Consider the following 20,615-nt stretch of genomic DNA (forward strand, 5'->3'; position numbering starts at 1 on the left):
CTGAAAATCATTTTTAGCTCCGCGCCAGCTTTCTTTGATATCTGACATGACATAGCTGCAGGAAGCTGCTCTCGCCAAAAAGACACGCAGTATGTAGAGCGCTATAGTTTATGCAGGTAGTTCACTTTTAGTTTAAATATGGCTTATGGCATTGTTCGTATTCGCCGAGCCACCATATTGATTTCTTTTCTATTTTTCCTCCCCCCCTCACCCTCCCCGACACACACTGAACACACTCACATTCATAAAGCTTTTTTTTCCAGCCTCCCAATAGCCTTGCCTTCGATTGTCAGCACTGGAAAGTGGATTAAATTACACTCATGTTGTCATGCTTGTTGTTCTTTTTCATTTTGGATAGAAAAATGAGCATTGCAAGTAAACCGCAAGTCTCCAGTGATAGACTCTGCAGTGTCGGTATCGCAGTGAAACACGCGACAGCAGCAGAGGAGACAAAGATGGTTAAAAATGCATTTATTTGACTGTTTATGTTAACGTGACATCAGCCTTTAAAGGTTGTTCTTGTGTCGGCGTGCTTATGTAGATGGCCACAGGGGGAAACAAGGCTCCAGACATTTAAGCTGACAAACTAGACTTTAATAACAAATATTGATTTCTCTTTTTTTTTAGCAGCAGTTAAGGCACGTGGATGACATACTAACACTATTAGCTCCCTGCTGCGGTTTAGATCTGAAACGTTCACTCGGCATACTGATGTATGTCAGAGATGCAGTCTAGTCTTTGCTTTTACTCTTTAGATTTCTTATTTATATTGATGAAAAGTTACATCTTCTGAATAAAATAAGAGAACGCGATGTTTGAAGACGCTTCCTTTGTGTGTATCCACCTCTGATCTCTTTTGTCTCCTGCCTCCCTCTTCCTCTAAGTCGCTGTAGTTCCCTGCTTCGATCCGCACTGATAGAGCTCCTTCTCCTTCTCTTCTCCCTCAGGGTTCAGTCGAGCTGCCCTGCCATTTGGCTTAGTGCGGAGAGAGCTGTCTTGTGAGGGTTACCCCATTGATTTGCGGTGTCCAGGAAGTGATGTCATTATGATCGAAAGCGCCAACTATGGCCGAACGGACGACAAGATCTGCGATGCCGACCCTTTCCAGATGGAGAACATAAACTGCTATCTTCCAGACGCCTACAAGATCATGTCACAAAGGTAACACTGCAGACACCTCAGTAATAATAATACATGTAAAGCTACTTTCTGCTGTCACAGAAGTGAAACGATTGATAAGCATGATAACATTTTCTTTGTCGTGGACCGCTGTTGATCCTTTTGCATGCTTGCCCCTGTTGCATCCTGTGCTGAGAACAAAAATCCTCTGTATCCCTCGGCTTTGGAGTAAAAGTCACCCAGAACAAAAACAGTGTTGCTGTCAGTTGCATAAAAACAGAAAAACGGAATATGAGTGTGTAATAAGATTGCACTACTGAGACAGACGAAACCGAGCAGAAGAGAATTAGGAATTTCATCAGAACTTGGAATTTTAAATCAATTTGGGCAAACAGCCCAGGGAGAGCAGATTAAAACAGAAACACAGCCAAAGTCACAGTAACAAAGCTTCCCATCCATACTGCTGCCATTGTCATTTCTGCTCTTATATACATTTAATATTTGCATTTATGTGATCAAATAAATAAATATTTAAAAAATAAATAAAAATGAAAAAGATTTCTACAGTATAATGTGTATTACTTCTCTAAAACTTCTCTACTGTCTGAATTTCCTAAACTTCCTAAATCACACTGATCTATGTGTAAATTCCTTCTGGTAAGTTTAAGAGCAGGCTGTTAGCGTGATTCAAAGATGCTCCATAGCTGATATTCACACTCTGGTTGATAGCGTTAACTTTGGCACCCAGTATTGCTTTAGATTGGCACCGAAAAATTGTGTCCGAATTGAATAAATGCACTTGGATACAGTTATGTTCCTGCAGCCGACCTTATTGCAAATGTATCTGAAGTTTTCCATTCAGACCGCAAAATTTGGGGTTGACACTTTTAAGATGAAATATACAATTCAGCTCACTAAGTTTTGCATTTGTCAATTCACCACCAACTGCCAAAGTCTGATGGCATAAAGTCATGTGTTAACCATTTTGCAGTTCCAAGAACAACAGCGGTGTGGTTTGAGGGTGGGAAGTTTCTCCACTCCTGTTCATTTATTTGTAATACTAGAAGAACACGAGAACATCTGAGGGCGGTCGTTAATGTTTCCGAGGAAACGAAAGGCAACACACACCAAAGCTGTTTTGAGCCGAGGCTTTAAAAAGTCAACGTGAAACACATAAAATATGCATTTAAATGATATTCACTTTTTTCATATTGCAGATTTGCTGAGTTGCTTTAACAAACACTAACACGTAGGGCTGCTCAATTAATCGAATTTTAATCTCGATTACGATCAACGATCATTAAAAATGACTGAGCCGATTATTAGCCCCTCCCTCCTGCTTTACTCTCGCGCTGCTCCGTGTAGCAAATCGAGCGCACCTCTCTGCATTTCGAACACGTGTCACAACAATTAAGAGCAGCGGTCTCCAACCTTTTTTGCGCCACGGACCGGTTTATGCCTGACAATATTTTCATGGACCGGCCTTTAAGGTGTCGCGGATAAATACAACAAAATAAAACTAGTACCGGTACCGAAAAAAAGAAAATTTATTCATAACACACGTGAAAAGACCCAGGAAAACAGAGTAAACGATAAAAACGATAACAAAATAACGCTGAAAACTATACATTTCACACCTGAGCCTCAACTCTCGCGGCCCGGTACCAAACGACTCATGGACCGGTACCGGTCCGAGGCCCGGGGGTTGGGGACCGCTGATTAAGAGGACCCGAGGGAAGCTCGGAAAGCTAAGCAGAAGTTATTTGGAGAGGAGAGTGACTGCTGTTGGTTGAAAAGAGGTAAAAAAAACTTGAGTGGTGTGGAAACATTATGGGTTCTGAGTCAGACGTGGATCAAGTAGACACAGTGTGTAAACTTTGCTACAGTGTCGTAGCTGCACCACAGAGCAACACTGCAAAGTTCACTAAACATAATGTTTACATTTTTCATTTATTTCTTATATTGCAAACATTTGCACTGTTATCAGTATTTGCACTATTTTATATTATTTTTTGACAATCTTTAAAGTCATTATTCAACACATTGTTATTGTTAAATAAATATCGTCAAATAATCGAGATCTCAGTGAAAATAATCGTGATTATCATTTTTGCCATAATCGAGCAGCCCTACTAACACACCAACAATACAGTGAAACGAGTTCATTACCCGTCTGACTTCAGCCTTTAGTCCAATCTGAACTTTAGGCTTTTATGAGATAACAAACACTAAAAAGATTTAATTCCAATTTTGCAGATTATTCATTATTTGCAGTGTCACAATGCTAACACTGCAGACCAAGTCAGTAATCCAAGTTCATCTTATTATTACGTAACTCTGACCGCGTTATGTCACCAGGGATAAAAGGACATTCCTCAAGGATTTAGCTCATAAATGTATTTCTGTCCAAGAAGTCAGATAAAATGAGATGATACTACTCATTCCAGACTGTAAGCAAATTAAAAAATAAGCATGTTTTTGTGAGCCTTGCACATTTTCATTTAGTTATTATTTGTATTTATTAGAGGTGGGAATCACCATACATCCCACGATACGATATTATCACAATACTTAACGCACGATACGATATTATAGCAATTTTTTAAAATATTTTGCGATATTCAGATTCTGTACATAAAGGTAAACTTTATCAATATTCATTTGATCTAATATCAAAGTCTCACACTCAGTCTTTCTCTCATTTCAATTTTATTGTTGACAAACTGAACGGTTTGTATTACAGTCTAGTCCAACTTAACTGAATCAACCATCTGGTACAATTATAGCTATTCTGAACTATGCAGTTTATGAAAACTATGCAGCCCCTTCAGCAACTGAAGAATTTGAAAGTAAATTAAAACAAAATATAATTTTACATTAAATAAAAAAGTTTTAAACTTAATTAAAATAAAACATTTCTTAAATTAAAATAAGTAAACGGTCATGTTTGGACAGTGAAGGAATGTCAGGATTCTTGCTCAGAAAAAGGATCAACATGCTCTGAAGTCAGAGCACAAAAACCTATTTTGTAACAAAATATCGATTTCTGCTGTCGCTGTATCGATACATTATTAGCAAACAAAATATCACCATACTACACAGTATCGATTTTTTCCCCCACCCCTAGTATTTATATAAAAATGTTCAGTTTCCTTCACAACGCTCATGGAAACAAAGGTTGCTAATGGACAGTTGAATAAATTAACACCACAATGCAAGCTTGAAACATCTCTGTAGCTGTCATTAAATGCAAAGCTATCGACACGTTCACTGGCGCACACACACTTGCAAATTTGGCTCAAGCAGGAACGCTGCATACATGAGACCTAATACACGAGACCAGTTGTCACACAGGGATGCCATCGGAGCCAAAGTGCACAGGATGGAATGACATATGACTGCCACAGAGAGAGATATTGGACGGTATGAGAGCGTCAGCAACTCTGGCACGCCGCCTTGGGAAATAAAAAAAATAATGAAATAAAAAAGTAGAGCCCTTGTATTCAGGGGGGTTATTGTCAAGTCCTATTTGATGAAGTCAGATAGCTGACTCACATTGTCTGTCCTGAAAGGCTGCAGGCTGCCTTCTCTCCGCTTGTGGCCATATGTATTACGCCGGCCTCAGCCTCGCTCGTACACAACAGTAAACTGAAGCACAAATACCGACCCAGCAGGAGGCTGACAACAAATCCCAAAAACGCTCTCTACCAGTGTCTTTAGTTCAGACACTGATGTCTGTAGGACTGGGCTTCATTCCTCACATCCTGAGAGTGCCAGAGGCTGCACTTCAGATGTTGTTTTAAATGTGTTTTTAGCACCGTGATGTCGATGCTGTAGTGTTCAAAGAGAGAGAGAACTGTCATAAAAGAGGTTTCTGCGAGGGACACAAGTTCAAAATCCACAAAATAGGTACTCTACAAGACCAACGTCTGACAAAGCACATAAAGTTCTTTTGAGATCACCGTGGAAATGTGAGAACAGATTAGTGAGTCATTATTTATACGAGTGGAAAGCATGGATTGGAGTTTTATTATAAAAACAAAAAGAGTTCACTGACATGAAAATAGATTCAAGGACTTGACGAATGCAAAGACTGCATATGGGACGAATTACACATTCTTTTTCTCTCGCCCGTTTATTTACAGCAATAGACTGAAATAGGAAGCAAACGTAATGAAAGATTGCCCCTGCTGCCAAAAATAATTATCTTCAAATGGGGAAAAAAGGAACGTGGTGATTGTTTTGCCTGTTTGGAATGCAGTGTTTGTTTCATTGGCACGAGGTCTGAGCCCTCCGTTCCTCCCCGAGTCTAAACGCCGCTGTCTGGCTGCTGCTGAGGCGAGCTCAGCTGAAAACGGTGCCTTTGTCGAACACTCCCCTGCACACACACCGTATGTGGGAAATAGTATTTCCTACTGTACAGCCTACGTCAATAAAGGGATTCAAGAACTAAAAATATTTGTTGCCATAATTACTCTGGTCTACTAATTTAAGTGTGTGGGGGGGAAATCACATTAGTACTCGCGTGTGGAAAACTGTGTTCACTTTTAAACATCCGAAATTGATGTGGCCCCGAAGTGTGGAGAATTGGATTGAGGCTTCGCTGAGTTTGATAGATCCTGTTGGCACTCCAAGTTGTTTTTATATCTGGCTGGCATATTATATTCATGAGCACAATGATTTTATGAAAATAGCCTTAGGACTGTTGTGGCTCAATTAGAACATTCAGCTGCAAGCAATTAGTCGACTCAAGTGGGTGATAATCTGTACAGGAATTTTTCATGTGGACACCTCCCCAGCAGATGTGAAACTGCATGGCAGTACAGTTTGAAATAATTAATTCATTGGTAATAATATTCAGTGATGTGTTGTTTTTTTTTCTCTTTCTTTTCAGGATTTTAGTTGTTAATGATTACATTTCCTCATCTACGCTGATGATAATGATAATGACTACAAACACATTCTCGCCACACAGATAACATCTACTGAATTAAAACTGTAATTTAGGTGCATTTGAATATTATTTTGTAGTGCGTTTACTTGTGCGTGCAACAACCATCTGGTTGCTTAGATGTTACTGATCTAAATCTGTCCATCAGTCTCCATCACAGTTCAAGGAATAAGAAAACATGACGGTGAAGCACCTCGACTGATCATCTCCTTCAAAAAAAAAAAAGAAAAAAGGATATACAATATGAGCAGCGTACATCTATTGATTCCTCTTTGACTAATGAGGTTCACTGTAAGTATTAGATAACAAGGTCATTGATTGCTGTAACATAACATGATTGGTGTCTGTGCATCGTTTTTTTTTTAAAGAGCGTATCATTGATGACAATGATCAGGGCAGATACATCTCTAACAGAGGAGATTAAATTCATCAGCAGGATTAGGGGACAGCACGAGCTAATTATTAATTAATAATTATGTGACAGTTATTATTATTACCAGTCAACAACCATTATTTGAAATGTTATATTTCATAATGACACATTAAATGCAGCAGATTTTTACAAATATAACATGATGTAAAAACATTAACATGCAATTATCTGCATCTTTGAAGTTGTTGTCAATGAATGTGAAGCAGTTCTGTAGAATAAATGATGGCGCTTACACTATTTATATCAATGTCAGGGGCGGCTCGCGAGGCTCTCCGAGGAGCTCCGTTGTTGCCGCCTGACAGCACAGCGCCTTGTTCTTCCTCTCTGTATGTACGACGTTAGTGTTTATTTAAAGCGCAGCCGATTAAGATTTCATAAAGATCCAGATTCCGCTTGGACGTTTCACGGGGATGTTCAAAAGTTCATGAGGCATGAAACTGCTCTCCACTCAAAAAATAAAGTGTAGGAACAGTCATCTCATTAGGCTAACAACTGCTAATACCAGTGTTGAATTACATGAAATGTAAGTAGAGAAATAGATTTACCAACACACGTGTCACATCATGTTAGACGGGCGGGGCGACGCGCTGGTTTCCCACGTATGAAGTCTGGAGTATGTATTGGAGAATCTGGGCAATGCAGCAAGTGAGGCCTACTACTGTTGATATTAATAGTACTAAAGCACATATGATATGCACTTAGATTCACCAGAGTGTTTAAATTGATATATTTTCTTACAGTTTGGAAATGTTTCCAGTTTTTCAGATACATTTTATCACTAATACAATAACAATTAACACAGAAACACTGAACTACTCTCTATGAGGAATTTTAAGCAGTCAGGGAAGCTCTGAGGTATTAAACAGTTATGACCTGCACACACATTAAAAATAGCCACACTAGCGGTCTGTGAAGTTATCATAAAGGTGGTGGATCGTAACTATGGCTAATATTAAAATGATAACATTAGTGTTGGGAGAAAGTAGCAAATTGTATCAGTATGACGGGATGACACAATTATTTGTGTGTGAAAAGTACAATAATCCTTCTGAAGGTTGGAGCTGAAAAAAGTCTATTAACAACCAGGCAGAAGTAGAAGCAGCCTACCTTACCGACTGTCTTCAATAACAGAAGTCACCAGACGCACAACGCTACCTCAGAAAATCTAAAAATGTTGAGGTTTTTTTGTGATTTTGCTCTGCAAACAAAATCTTAAAGTATTGGTCAAACAGTCATACTTCCACTTATATTAACTGTTTTTTTTTGGGGGGGGGGGGGGGGGGGGGGTTTGCACGATGTCAGAGAACTTAAAAATAGTTTTGTCACAGAAATATTTTTTTTAATTTTTTGTAATTTCTATATATATATAAAAATGATCCCCTGTTATATTAAAATGTATTATTTTCCTGGCTATCAGTTTGAAATTCAATGACAAAAAAAAAGCATCAGCTTTTCTTTTTAGTAGCTAGTAAAGCTTTGAGTTGCCATCTCTTCTTTACAAAACTGATCAAGCTTGAGAATGAACACAGTTAAATTCATTTACTAGAAGTCAGAGCTGCACTGAGAGCTCATGTTTGGCCAAAGGAGAACATTCATATTGTTGTTTCTGAAGCTTTCCTGAATTGTTGTCTTTGTACTTGGGTGTTCTAGCTTCACGTCGTGTCATCTTGTAAAGGTCACGTTTTGACCAGCAGAATGTCACCGTAGTATTTCTATTGAGTGGCATGGCGATATACCTTAATAAAAATCAATAGATGGATGGATGTGAGTCAGACAGCCTTCCCCCGGACTCTGTAAGAGCCTGGAATCCCCCGGGCTAGCTCCATAAATATGGCACAAACACGAGCATATGACAGTAATTATAAGTTTCTGGGATGTCTCAGCCGGATATTGGGCTGGATTGTGAGTTGAAAGCGATGCTAATGGTTAATTTCTAACAACCTATTTCCTGCAGCATTATTGGGCCACCCCCTTATAAACTGGTCTATATATGCTGATACTGGAGCTGGTTATACTTATAAAGACTATACTGTACACGTGTGTGTGTGTGTGTGTGTGTGTGTGTGTGTTGTGTCCTGTTTGCACCAGATTTTTTTCCTTTGCTGCTATTCTCTGGCCTTGGAAATGATTTAATTTTTCAATGGCCTGTCTGCTATCAACAGGCTTGCCTCTTGAGAGAGATGTCTGCCTTGATAATTGTGCCATGAACCTCATCAGCATTTCAGATGAAATGGAGCTAGACGGGTCACTTTGAGTTTAAGAGATGCTAATTTGATTGAAATTCAAACTGGGAGCACCAGGAAGTAGATTGTGCCTTTTTCTGTAATGTCCTCCCCTCACTCATGTCGCTTTTCTCCTCCAGTTACACAGCGATTGTTTTCGCTACTGCTGCTGGTGCTACTGTATTTTTTTATTTTTTTTATTGTGAATTACAAATATCTGCTTCGGCTTTCAGTGAGTTGAAGGATAGAAAATTGAGAAGTGGCTGCAAAATGATCTGAGATTAAGCAATTAACATCTTACCGGTAGTCTAAAATAACACAGTCACATGACCGACACTTGATGTGACACATGCAAAATTGGTAATAAAAGATTTACTTTCTACACTGCTTTAAAAGTTTTTAATTTAGTTTAGTTTTCCTTTAAATCAGTTTGCAATTTTTCTGATTCAAAATTGAATATAATTAAAATATTTCAACACTTCAGGGCTTTTTCTCCGGTCATCTATTTTTTTTCTCCTTTAAAGCAAATTTCTTCATTCACACACAGACTAAATCCACATTTTTTTGTAGTTTCTTTTATTAATATTAAATATTTAAAGGTTTATCTTCAGTATTACCTCGTGGTGGTTGTGATTAATCTGATGATGAAATGTGTGATGACCAAATCCCCAAATTTCTAATTATGCAGCATATTTCCACATATTTGTCATAAAAGTAAAACTGGAATATAAACGTATAAACTGAAAGCTTGACGTGATACAAAGCATAGTTTATTAAAATAACACAGGCATGAAATCTGTTAGGATTTCAGAAGGCTGTAGACCTCCCACTATGTTTGTTTTTGTATGTTATCACGATTTATTATTAAATGAACATATTATCCTCAAGGCCCATCATTCCTCTGACATGCTTTATGATGTCATAGCAAAAGGTTAAATATGGTGGATACATGGTATCGGCGAGTACTAGCAGTTCACCTTGTTGGTATCTTATTGCGTTCTTTCCCACCGCCCTGAGACGGAGCTCATATTTAAAAGAGATTTACATGAAATCCAAGCAGCACACTCTAATTGTACTGATGTCTGCCTCTCCCAAAAGGTCAGAGATGTGATGGGATTACATTTGGAACACTTCAGTGTGATTAAAAGGCCGGTGGGAGAAATGGAGGCAATCAAAGCAGAATCATGCTCTATCCTGCAGTCGTTTTAGTTTTACGTCGAGAAAATTGGTGATTTTACTTTCCGAGACTAATTTAAATACTTATTTTCGAGACATTTTCAAATTCAAATTATTTGTAAGAAAATACCACAAATAAGTAGAGAAAGATACAACTTTTTGATTTAAGCGTCTGACCTCTACTTCTTTTATCTCTTCAGACTTGGCTTTGAAATGTATTCATTCATTCTGGAACAAACTTATATATATGTATATATTCTAGATATTTTCCCATTCAAAGTATCTGTGAGAAACTCCCTGAAGAGGAAGAGAAAGAGCTTGTTTATATTGGAGTCTGTGACCTCTAAGACTTTTTATCTCTTCAGCCTTTTATACACTTTGAAATGTATTATTTACTAATTACTTACTTACTAATTTAATTATGTACTTACTTACTTATTCTCGGCCAACCTATGTTTGATATAAAAGTTTCCTAAAATATGATATAAACTTAAACTGTAACTGAAGAAAAAGTATAATAGATATTGAAAAGATAAATACAAGTTGAACAGTTGAATGTCTTGTCTTCGTTTTAAAGTTTGAATGGTGGCTCTACGTCAATGTATGTGGAAGTAGATACAATTTAAAGAGGAGTAAGTTGAATGAGAATTTGAAGGGTCTCTCCATTGAAATACATGGGAAATTTTTGTTGAAAAAAGTTGAATAATTTTAAAAATATAAATGTTAAAAATGAGAAAAATAGAAGCAGTCATGTCCAAAAGAAGAGGAATCTAATGGTGTTTGAATGGTTTTTCTAAGTTGAACGGTTTTGAAGGAGATAGACGGCGAAAAACGTACGGAATAAACCGGAATAATAATCAAGATTACAACAACAATACTGTGAATGCTTTTCAAGCATTCACACTAATAATAATTATAATTTTGCCTCTGAAATAGTATATTTACTATTAACTTCTTTAAGTCTTTTTAAAAGCTAAAACATAAATTGGTCGTCTCTTCAGTTTTGCTTCAGTGAAATCAGTGAAATCCTGCTGAGCAATCATAGAAAGTTTAAACTTCTCAAAGAAAGCGGAGGAATGCTTCCTTTGACTTAATAATCATTATGTACATGATTAATTACTATATAGCCTAAGAGTAGTAAAAGATCATACTGTACATGCATTTAATTAGTGTGCACTTTGAGACCTACCAAATCCAAAATGCTGAACTTTTTTATGGGAGGAATTTCAATTACATGCTCTCTCAAAACGAGGGTTAGAACGATGCACAGCTCAAGTCATTAGGTTTTTTTTTCTCAATTGGTCTCAGGGGATGCCTGAGGTTTCACTGAGGAGACGGGCATCACAGTCACACAATCCCATAGACGAGGGAGCCCCCTGCTCCGCTGCTCTGAAATTAGGGCAATATATCAGAAAGAGCCATCAACACTTACGTCAACATTGTTTCATGAGAAATATGAGAATTTTTTGTGTTTATGTCCTGTCGTTTCACGCGTTTGCCTGAGTGATGATGGCAGGCCGGCGTCTCATTAGTGTCACAAATTTTATTTTTGAATTAATTCTTTTTCATACCCGTAACATAAAGCACGCATTCATTTCCCAGGCTCGTTGGTATCTGATAGATAAAGCACGGTGATTTATATTGCTCCTGCATGAGATGCTTATGCATGAGCAAAGGGAAAAACAATCATCAAAGTGACCATATAATATATGGAAACTGCTGCAGACTGGAGAAATATTAGCCACAAAAACAAGCAGCATATTATGGTCCCAGCATGAGGTGCATGTTTTAATTTCAAAACAGTCATTCATTTCCATAAATACAACTGTAATATGCTGATATTTTCATCTGTTATCACTCACGGAGGTCATTAATAAAGTGAAATGCCCCTTGAAATCTGCACTAAACACAGATGCACACAGATGTGGAAACAAATGTGTGTTTATGCTGATTTGCTCTGTAATAAAATGTGCTGTATTAAAATTGCCAAAAGGAAAAATAAAGGAAAAAAACCACATTTGTGCTTCTCAGTCACAATAAGAAGGTGTTCTCTGTCAAAAACATTTATAAACATTTATGAACTCTTTCAGTCAGCATGATTTGTGGAACATAAGAAACATGAATGAGCGATGTCTAATTACGTTCCCTTCTGTTGTTCCGACTTCCTGTTCTGGACACAGTTGTGTGTCGTAAATCTCGGTCCCAGCGCCCTGCATGCATTCCTGATACTCAGCTAAAACTCTGTAGGTTTGTTTTTAAGCAAAAACTAAAGCGCCACCAGTTTCCAGCCCCTACGTCAATTCATCACCGTGCCCCTCAACAGTAACCAACTCTGTTCCACTGAGATACCTAATAATATATTAATAACATTTGGACACAGAGCAGCGATTACATCTCCAGCCCAAAACAAAAGCAAAACCCAAAGCACAATACAGCGCAACCAGTAATACATTTTCCAATGATCTGCTGTAAATGGGCGCACTGGTCTGTGATAAGAAGAAACAAATATTATCTCTGGTCTCTGCTAAATCAGCAGAACAGGGTTATCGATCCGGCTCCTCACGTTGCCAATAGAATTTTAAGTCCCCTTGGAGGCAAAGACGGCCAGCTCAGGGTATTGATGTCATTATCATGATTTCACTGTAGCAGGATGGTGGTCTCCTACGACTCCTGAACCTCAGGAGATCCTCTCCAGGTGTTAAAGGCAGTGACTGAAATGTACTTCTGACACTACTGTAAGGGCTGTTGAAATTATAAACAAGATATCGAATATTATCATTATTATTTTTAAGAAATGAAACATTTCATATTGTCGATTTCAGATGCTGCAGTTATTATTAATGAGACCTTTGATGGCATTTTGGGTGCCTCATAAAGCTACTCAGCATGTAGGCCCATTCAGAGGAAGCTCAATCAATAAGTCAGGACATTTGAGTGAAACACACAGAGACTGTTTATCCTGTGCAAAACTCACCCCACCGAAGACCAGTGTGGGGGGTAGAGATCACATGAGGTTCCTGTGCAGCAGTCCAGTACTGTATTTACAGTGAGCCACAGTCAGCGACAACATTAAAACGAGTGCCACATAATGTGCGGTTCCCTCTTCTGCTAACAAAACTAAATGGAATCACAGGGCTATCCTGCGGGATCCGGATCTTAGGATCCCGGGGGTTCTAGAAGGGGACGTCCTTGGATTGGGCTTGTTGTGGTGCACTGGGTCTGGAGGGTATGAAGGCAGTGCTGCTCCCATGGGTCATGTTCCCAGAGCCATTACTGAGCATTCAAGGTGACTTTATTTATACCCATAGGTAAATATGCTTTACAGCAAAATGATAGCATTTGGCATCCGTTCACAAAACACACACAGCTATTTAAACCTGACAGACACATATTAGCTAATTAGACAAGATGAATCAAATCAAAAAACAGTTGTTATTAAGGCTACGTCCACACGTACACGGGTATTTTTGAAAACGGAGATTTTCCGTTTCCGTTTTAAAAAATAATCCCGTCCACACGTAAACGCAGAAATGAAGGAAAACGCTGCTAGGAACATGCCAAAGCAGCAGGTGGCGCTATATTCCTAACCGTGTAGAAATGTTGGCCAATCAGAAGTCTAGAAGCCTCGGTGGGAGAAAGTAAACAAAGCTGGGGCATAGAAGCAGAACCGAGTGGTATGTGTGGAGGGACAGTAACTGTGTGTGTATGTAAGCATTTAAACACTGCAGAGACAATTAACAGTAACAGTATTGTAGAAATTCATTTCACCGAAACAATAACGTGGCGCACAGTGTGACATCAAAAAAGGCGCACACCTTTGACGCTGCGTTTTCTCCGTTTTTCTCGTCCACACGTAAATGCAAAAACGGAGTTTTCAAAAATCTCCGTTTTCAGTGACCAAAAACGCCGTTTACGTGTGGACAAAAGATGCAAACGCATAGAAAAATCTCCGTTTTCAAAAATACCCGGGTACTGTGGACGTAGCCTAAGTAAGCATGTTCCCCGTTACCGGGGACTTCTGTGGTCCAATGATCCCCGAGGGTCGTTGTCATGTTCCTCGAGCTGCAACTGAGCAATTTTACAGCGTGATTTAGCACATTTTTCCTGTTGCTATGGTGACATCCTAACAACGTTTTGTCTGGTACGTGCCAAAGTCAGTCCTTGCATTGCATCGCTGGTACGTGTCATGGATATTGACTTTGACACATACCAGCGATGCAATGCAAAGTTGATCATTGTATTGTTAATTTTATTTACCTACCATTTAGTTCTTAAATTTTCTTGGCTGCATCTGACAGTGTTACAATAATTTGTGCCTTTTTTTTTCCTCCCACAAAGTTTCAACTGCATGCAAGCAGCTTGACATTTAACAAACCACAACACATGCAGAAGTTAGTTTGAATTTAAGTATGATGACAACTCCCTCCAAACTGCACTCTGTTGACAGACAGCACGGCTAACAAGCTGTAGCTAGCTAGAGGTGTTTGTAAAAAGGTGTGCATGTGCAGACGGGGCCTCGCGTATGTTATCATAGGTCATCTGCCTTAAAGGCGCAAAGAGAGATGTCTTCGACCAGGACATGTGATGCGGGGCATGATATCTCACACTGTATGTGTTGTACTGAGTCCGAAGGGGAACTTTGTATTTAGTTCAGTGCTGACCAGCTTTATAGCAGACAGGTGATGCTGTGTTATGTTAAGGGACTAAAAATATAAGAGAGGCTTCTGGATTTTTCCTTGACACATACACATTCAGACAGATGATCCACTCTCTAAAAGAAATACAGCACAAAACACAAAAGACCTCTTTTATATGAACCTGATGGCAAAGATCCAATAGGCATGTACAGAGTGAAAAGCACTGGAACTGGTCATATCTTTGTTGCGCGCAGATTCAATAGCATGGCTACATCATGCTGAGCGTTACTCTTTTTATTTCTTTGTTGGTAGAATTTGAATATTTCCAGCCTGAACACGAGTTAAGAGCCGTTGAAAAGAACCGGCACACAGCGGTTTAATATTTATGCTTTTATGTCCTTCGGTTTGTCTCGATACACGCTTAATCACCCGGGGAAGGAAATCCCAGACAGCTGATTCTGTCCCTGTCAAACTGAGAACACAGTCAACTTTCTGGGATTTCCTTCAGTTGCCAGCTTGAGACTGGATGAATTTGAACAAAGCAGTGAATGTTTCTCTCCTGTGTTTTCTCTCGTCAGATGCAACAATCGGACCCAGTGCATTGTAATCACGGGTTCAGATGTCTTCCCCGACCCCTGCCCAGGGACCTACAAATACCTGGAGGTCCAGTATGAGTGTGTTCCCTACAGTAAGTATGGCCCTTCTGTCATGAATTGTAAACTCTCCCTTTTCTCTCTCCCGACACCCCTTCCCCATCGTTTCCCCCCTTCCTCCTTGCCCTCTGCCTCTCCTCCTGTGTTGTACCATATTCCGTCCCATTTCTTCCAGACAGTCTCCTTTCTTTGTCTGCAACACCTTCCAACACCCTATTTCTCCTTCTCTTCTTCCATCTGTGTCACTGTGAACTTTTCATGAAATATGACCTGTGAAACCCTTTGGTCCTCTTCCACACGGCCCTTATTATTGATGTGCTCACTGTGTTTCCAGCAGATCGACAAGCCTGGTTATGAGTTAGCAGACTAGAGGGAGGGCAGAGGAAGTCATGCTGACTCTCCTTAATAGCAGGACAGTGTTTCATTACTCAAGTCTTGTACGGAGAAGTCTATCAGGCATAAGCACAGCTCACCTTGATGGCTTAATATACATTCGCACAACAGGTGTTGAAATATGTTAACAGATGTTTCATTATGTAACAGAACAAAATAGCTCCACTCATAAGTCAACAAGCTAATATTTCATGTAAAGAGATAGCGTTAACATTTTGTCTGTTCCTCTGGTGTTAAAATATTCATTGCCATTCAGCTTCCAAACAATCTTTAGATTGCCCTTTGTATTAAAATTCTCCTTTGTCCTTTAAGCTGCCATGTTCATTTGCAATTCGTGAAGGAAATTCCCCCGTGTAACCTTTACAAACTGATTAATGACAAAGATTTAGATGAATTGCCAGAATCACTAATCAGGTGGAACTGAAATAATTAGAGTCGGGGTGACGGGACAATAGTATTTGGCAGCTCTTGTAGATCCAAATGAGTGTTTTGCACACGGATGTCTTTGGATGTGTTGCAGTTTTGATTCAGCTCAGAACAGAAATGAAATATGAAATAAAACACCTGTATTCTGTTTCTCCTTAACACATCTGTTCAACGCTGCTCATTACCAGTAAACCTGCTTAAGCTGTTCCCCTTAGTGTTGCATTGGAATGCATTAGTGAACATCATTAGATGGTGAAACTCATTACAACTTAAAGGTTAACCTCTCTGAGGCTTTGAGGACCTGTAATTAAACATGGAATAAGCAGTAATGGGCATTCGAGTCCAACTTACTGATGAAAGACGAATCCTGGAGGTCCTACCTCAGACTGCACTCAACTGTTACCTTCTTTCTTTTTTTTTGGGGGGGGGGGGGGGGGGGGGGGTAGAGAGGCTAGGGGGAGCTCACCTTATAGTCAAGCAACGTATTGATTCTACGTCTTGCTGTGATACCGCAAACTTTAATAGTAGGATTAACCTCAAGGTGCTCTCGTGTCCGCCCGCTGTTATGATTGTCTTTTGCCGTCACGTCTCGCAGAGGAAACAGTCTAGGCTGCTAGTGTGGTGGTGAAAAACAAACTTCTGACCAAGGACTCTCAGCCCTAGAAAAGTCTGTCTAACCAATGAAAATAAAAACAAGTCCTCACTCTAAACAGTTTCAAACATGCATGTCTGTAGCCCCATCTTTTTGCTTCTCAAGGTCCATGCCCAACCAGAATAGGACCAAGAACACAGAATGTATCCTATCGCAACTGCCCTGGTAAGTGTATAGTGTTCTCCCAGTCTGATTCAGTCCACACAAGCCCAGTCCAGCCTTTCCTATTCAACCCCTACTGTAAACAGTGATAGACTTGTTGCCTGTTTTGTTGTTCTCCTGTAACCAATCCTCTGTCTCCTCAGCCCTCAGCCAAAAATAATATTAATCCATGCATCTCATTTTGTAGAGTCAGACTAATGCAGATTGAATAGATCATATGCCAAATAGAGAGGTTCATGATTAACAACATTTCAGCAGCCCAGAAGCTTAGGAACCCCCGGATTTGCAGACTTGAGTAGATGTTTTTCAAAAGAACACTTGAAATCCCCGTTAAGCTGATCAGCAAGGGGACCAAAGACAGTGTCCTCGTTTAGCCCGGTAACTACCACCCCTCAAAATCTCACCGTCCCCAAGAAACACAAGCAGCAGTTACACAACAGACAACTTAAAATGTTGTTTTTTTCTCACCAGCTGAATGTATTTAATCCATTCGGTCTATTTTCCAAGTCTTTGCATAATTACACTCCTGTGCAAGCAGCGTGTGCAATGACTTACCTACATTCCAACCATTTTCATCCTTTGGCTTTATAATTTGGTTCTTGTCATGAACTGCCCTCATTAGTAGCATTAGCTTCGTATTCCAGCCAAGGATGTAAATTTTGTCTTCACCTGGCACTGAGTCACCCTTTGAATTGGCTCCAGTAATTGCTTGAATCAGACAACATAAAAGCCACGATGTTTCTTTATTAAGATTGTTCTATGCAAGCAATTTCGAATCGGTGGGAAAAAAAGAGAACGATTCCTTCTCTATTCTTACTTGTAAAGCTGCAGAGTCGTGCCAGTTGGCATAAACAGGCCTCATTGCTAATATTTTCATTTTCATCACCTGTTAGTACAGGTAAACCCCTCAGCTCAGAGTGACAGCGTTCGCCAGAACAGGAAAAATAGGACAAAAAAATACAGCATGAGCATCTTTGATGGTTTTGTTTAGCCCCCTCACACCTCCCGCCCCTTCCTTTTTCTTCAGTATAATTAATATAATGCTTCAATTCAACACCAGGATACCTAACTGAGTTGACAGCAGACATGTGTTCACAAAATAATAGAAAGCCAGATTATTAACCGGGGTTATTTAATTACAAGTGCTTCTTAAAAAGCAAGAAATCCCTAGAAAAGACAAGAATGTAGTTTCCTGGGTTAAATGTGGATTCGAATGTGTCTCATGCTTGTTTTCATGTTGCTGTATATAAACTGACTTAATTTCTTCCCTTCCCCTGTGCAATCTGCAGGAAACCTCCTGGGTATCTGACTCACTCTCTTCATCCACTGACCGATTTCTGATCACACTGATTGCTATTTCTATTTTTACATTTCTACTTACGTCATCAGGTCTTCGGTCATGTGTTCTCCCTTTCTTTCCAGATTTCCTTCACCCGTGTGTCTCCGTCTGCTTCTCACCTCTTCTATTTTGTGTGGCTGAGGCAGCTTCTGAGAACTGTTGTTAGTTTGTTTGATTCCTATCCGTGTGAGATCTTAGTTACACTTGAATTTCTTCTGCAGAATGGCGTGCATTCATTTGTGGATCCTTTTGAATCGCAAGTTTCATAGATTTTTTTTTTCTTTTTTGCCACAGAAGCCAAGATCAGACTCAACAGTTTGTGACAGATTCCAATTTTAATGTGAACATGTACACAAAAGGAGTGTTGCAGGCCTCGGATCACGCTAAGGCTTTTTGTGAAAAACAGACACAAACACACAGGAATGCAGATTGAAGGGCACAAGATCAGAGGTGTGCAGAAATAATCGTTGAATCAGTGAAGTACTAGTGCACGTCAAACACTCCACACATAGATATTACTTTGTTGTTGACGCTTCATAAAAGTTCAAATTAAAAGAAATAAAACTCACTTAAATAAGAGTACCATTCGATAAATACGAGGTTCCTTAACCCAAAAAAGCCAAAGACACACCTAATTTAAATTTTTGCTGATTTCCACTTCAAGGTTTTCTCATTGTTCTCTGAGAGCTGCTGAAGTTTTGAGGTCTCGTTCTAACTACTCGACACATCAGGACATGATAGTGAGCGCTGAATTTGACGTTTGATCTTGGAGGATAAATTAAGAAACCGTGTGCTCGAACACTATGAGCTGCTCGGTCTCTTGGTCACAGCTCATGATGTGAAGAAGCAGTTCAAATAAAATCTAATTTTCTTTACCTTGAATTTCAGATCAGCCAAATTTAAATCAGGTTTTTGCCTTTTAAGGGCAGAGTGGCACAATTGTTTTGATATCTCACTCGTTCATGTACAAACACCACTGACTGGATTTCCATTTCTGTAACACTGTTACCTCTTAAACATTTAACACAAACAGATCACTGCCGTACTGTCTTGAATTGTCCCGTCTGATCTAGGCTTCAGATGTACCTTGCTTATATACGGCTCTCTCTCTCTATATATATATTTTCCATTATTGTATTGTTGCAGTTCAGAATTAGACGCCACTCACTTGCAATGCATATGGAATTTATTTATTTTTTTTAAGTTTTAGTGAAATGTGAAATGTTTTATCGGCTATTGACATCTCAGTTTAATGGACTGAATAATGCTTATTAGCACAAGTGCATTCAGAGTGCCTTGTTTGAATGCGCTCATGATGGCTAATTTATAGCAGCCTCGTATGGACACAAAAACATCTATTCAGATTGCGCACGCTCTTATGGAACATAAAATTAAATACATCTTTCCACAGTGACTGCACGAGAGGTATATTCATGCATTTTGCTCCAACAACTTACAGTGATCACCTGCTCCTTTGGTCTGCAATGAACTTATCTGTGCATGGCTTCATCTTTTTAAAAGTGAAAATAATGATAAAAATGTTACATGGAGACTTTTGCATTGTGTTTTTCCCACAACATTAAAATTGGATCTTTATTATATTAAAACCTGCTTTAATTGAATAACACGATGTAATCAATTACACTGCTCAAAAAAACCCACTTAAATCGCACAGAGAAAAGCTTTTTTGATATAAAATGTGTAATTCATAAACCCTTTGCAGGGAAGGTTCAAAATTATACCACCAATCAAAGTTTCAAATTGAAATTAGAGGCTGCTTCAACTGGTGTCATAGTGTGGCTCAGTAATGTGTGTGGCCACTGCGTGTCTGGATGCACTTCTGATAATACCCAAGGGTGAGATAGCAGACGGTGACCTGGCAGATCTCCTTGTAGACCTGGATCATTTCATCAGTGACATCCGAGACAGTCTGGGTGTTCCCAGAGGTTCTCAGTTGGATTCAGGTCTGGGGAAATGAAGGCCAGTCAATGGCATCGATGCCTCTGTCATCCAGGAAATACACCAGAAGAACCCACAGCAACAGCATACGGTCTGACAGTGGGTCTGAGGATTTCATCCTGGTACCTAACAGTGATCAGCTGTTTAGCATGTGGAGGTCTGTGCAGCTGTCCAAGGATGTGCCTCCCCAGTCCATCACTGACCCACCGCTAAGCACTCGTGCTCAGTGCTACTGCAGGCAGCATAACCCTGACCAAGGCATCGCCAGATTCTTTCACGTCTGTCACTTGTACTCAGTGTGAAGCTGCTCTCATCTGTGAAGAGAATGGCGTGTCAGCGGAGAACACGCCAATTCTGATGTTCACTGGTGAATGCCAATCAAGCTGCACTGTGCTAACGGCCACACCAAAAGACGTCAGCCCCTAGTCCCGTCTTCACGGTGTGTGACCGTTTGGTATTCGTATTAGTAGCCCACTGGGGTCATTTTGTAGGG

At 39.6% G+C, this 20,615-nt stretch overlaps 1 protein-coding gene across 15 annotated transcripts in view; it reads left to right on the forward strand.

Annotated features, from left to right (window-relative positions):
- Positions 1-20,615, forward strand: part of adgrl2a (adhesion G protein-coupled receptor L2a) — a 102,759-nt gene that overhangs the window by 38,510 nt on the left and 43,634 nt on the right. For 12 of the 15 annotated variants that reach the window (XM_087852808.1, XM_087852810.1, XM_087852815.1 and 9 more), the window contains exons 3-5: positions 948-1,161; positions 15,117-15,226; positions 16,768-16,827. In XM_087852808.1, the coding sequence (XP_087708934.1) occupies positions 948-1,161; positions 15,117-15,226; positions 16,768-16,827 (384 nt within the window). The remainder of the gene's footprint in view (positions 1-947; positions 1,162-15,116; positions 15,227-16,767; positions 16,828-20,615) is intronic. The other 3 variants (XM_087852814.1, XM_087852822.1, XM_087852823.1) reach the window with 1 other exon arrangement.

The sequence above is a fragment of the Neolamprologus brichardi genome, chromosome 15, assembly GCF_056152115.1.
Source record: "Neolamprologus brichardi isolate AB-2024 chromosome 15, ASM5615211v1, whole genome shotgun sequence".
NCBI classification, from domain to species: domain Eukaryota; kingdom Metazoa; phylum Chordata; class Actinopteri; order Cichliformes; family Cichlidae; genus Neolamprologus; species Neolamprologus brichardi.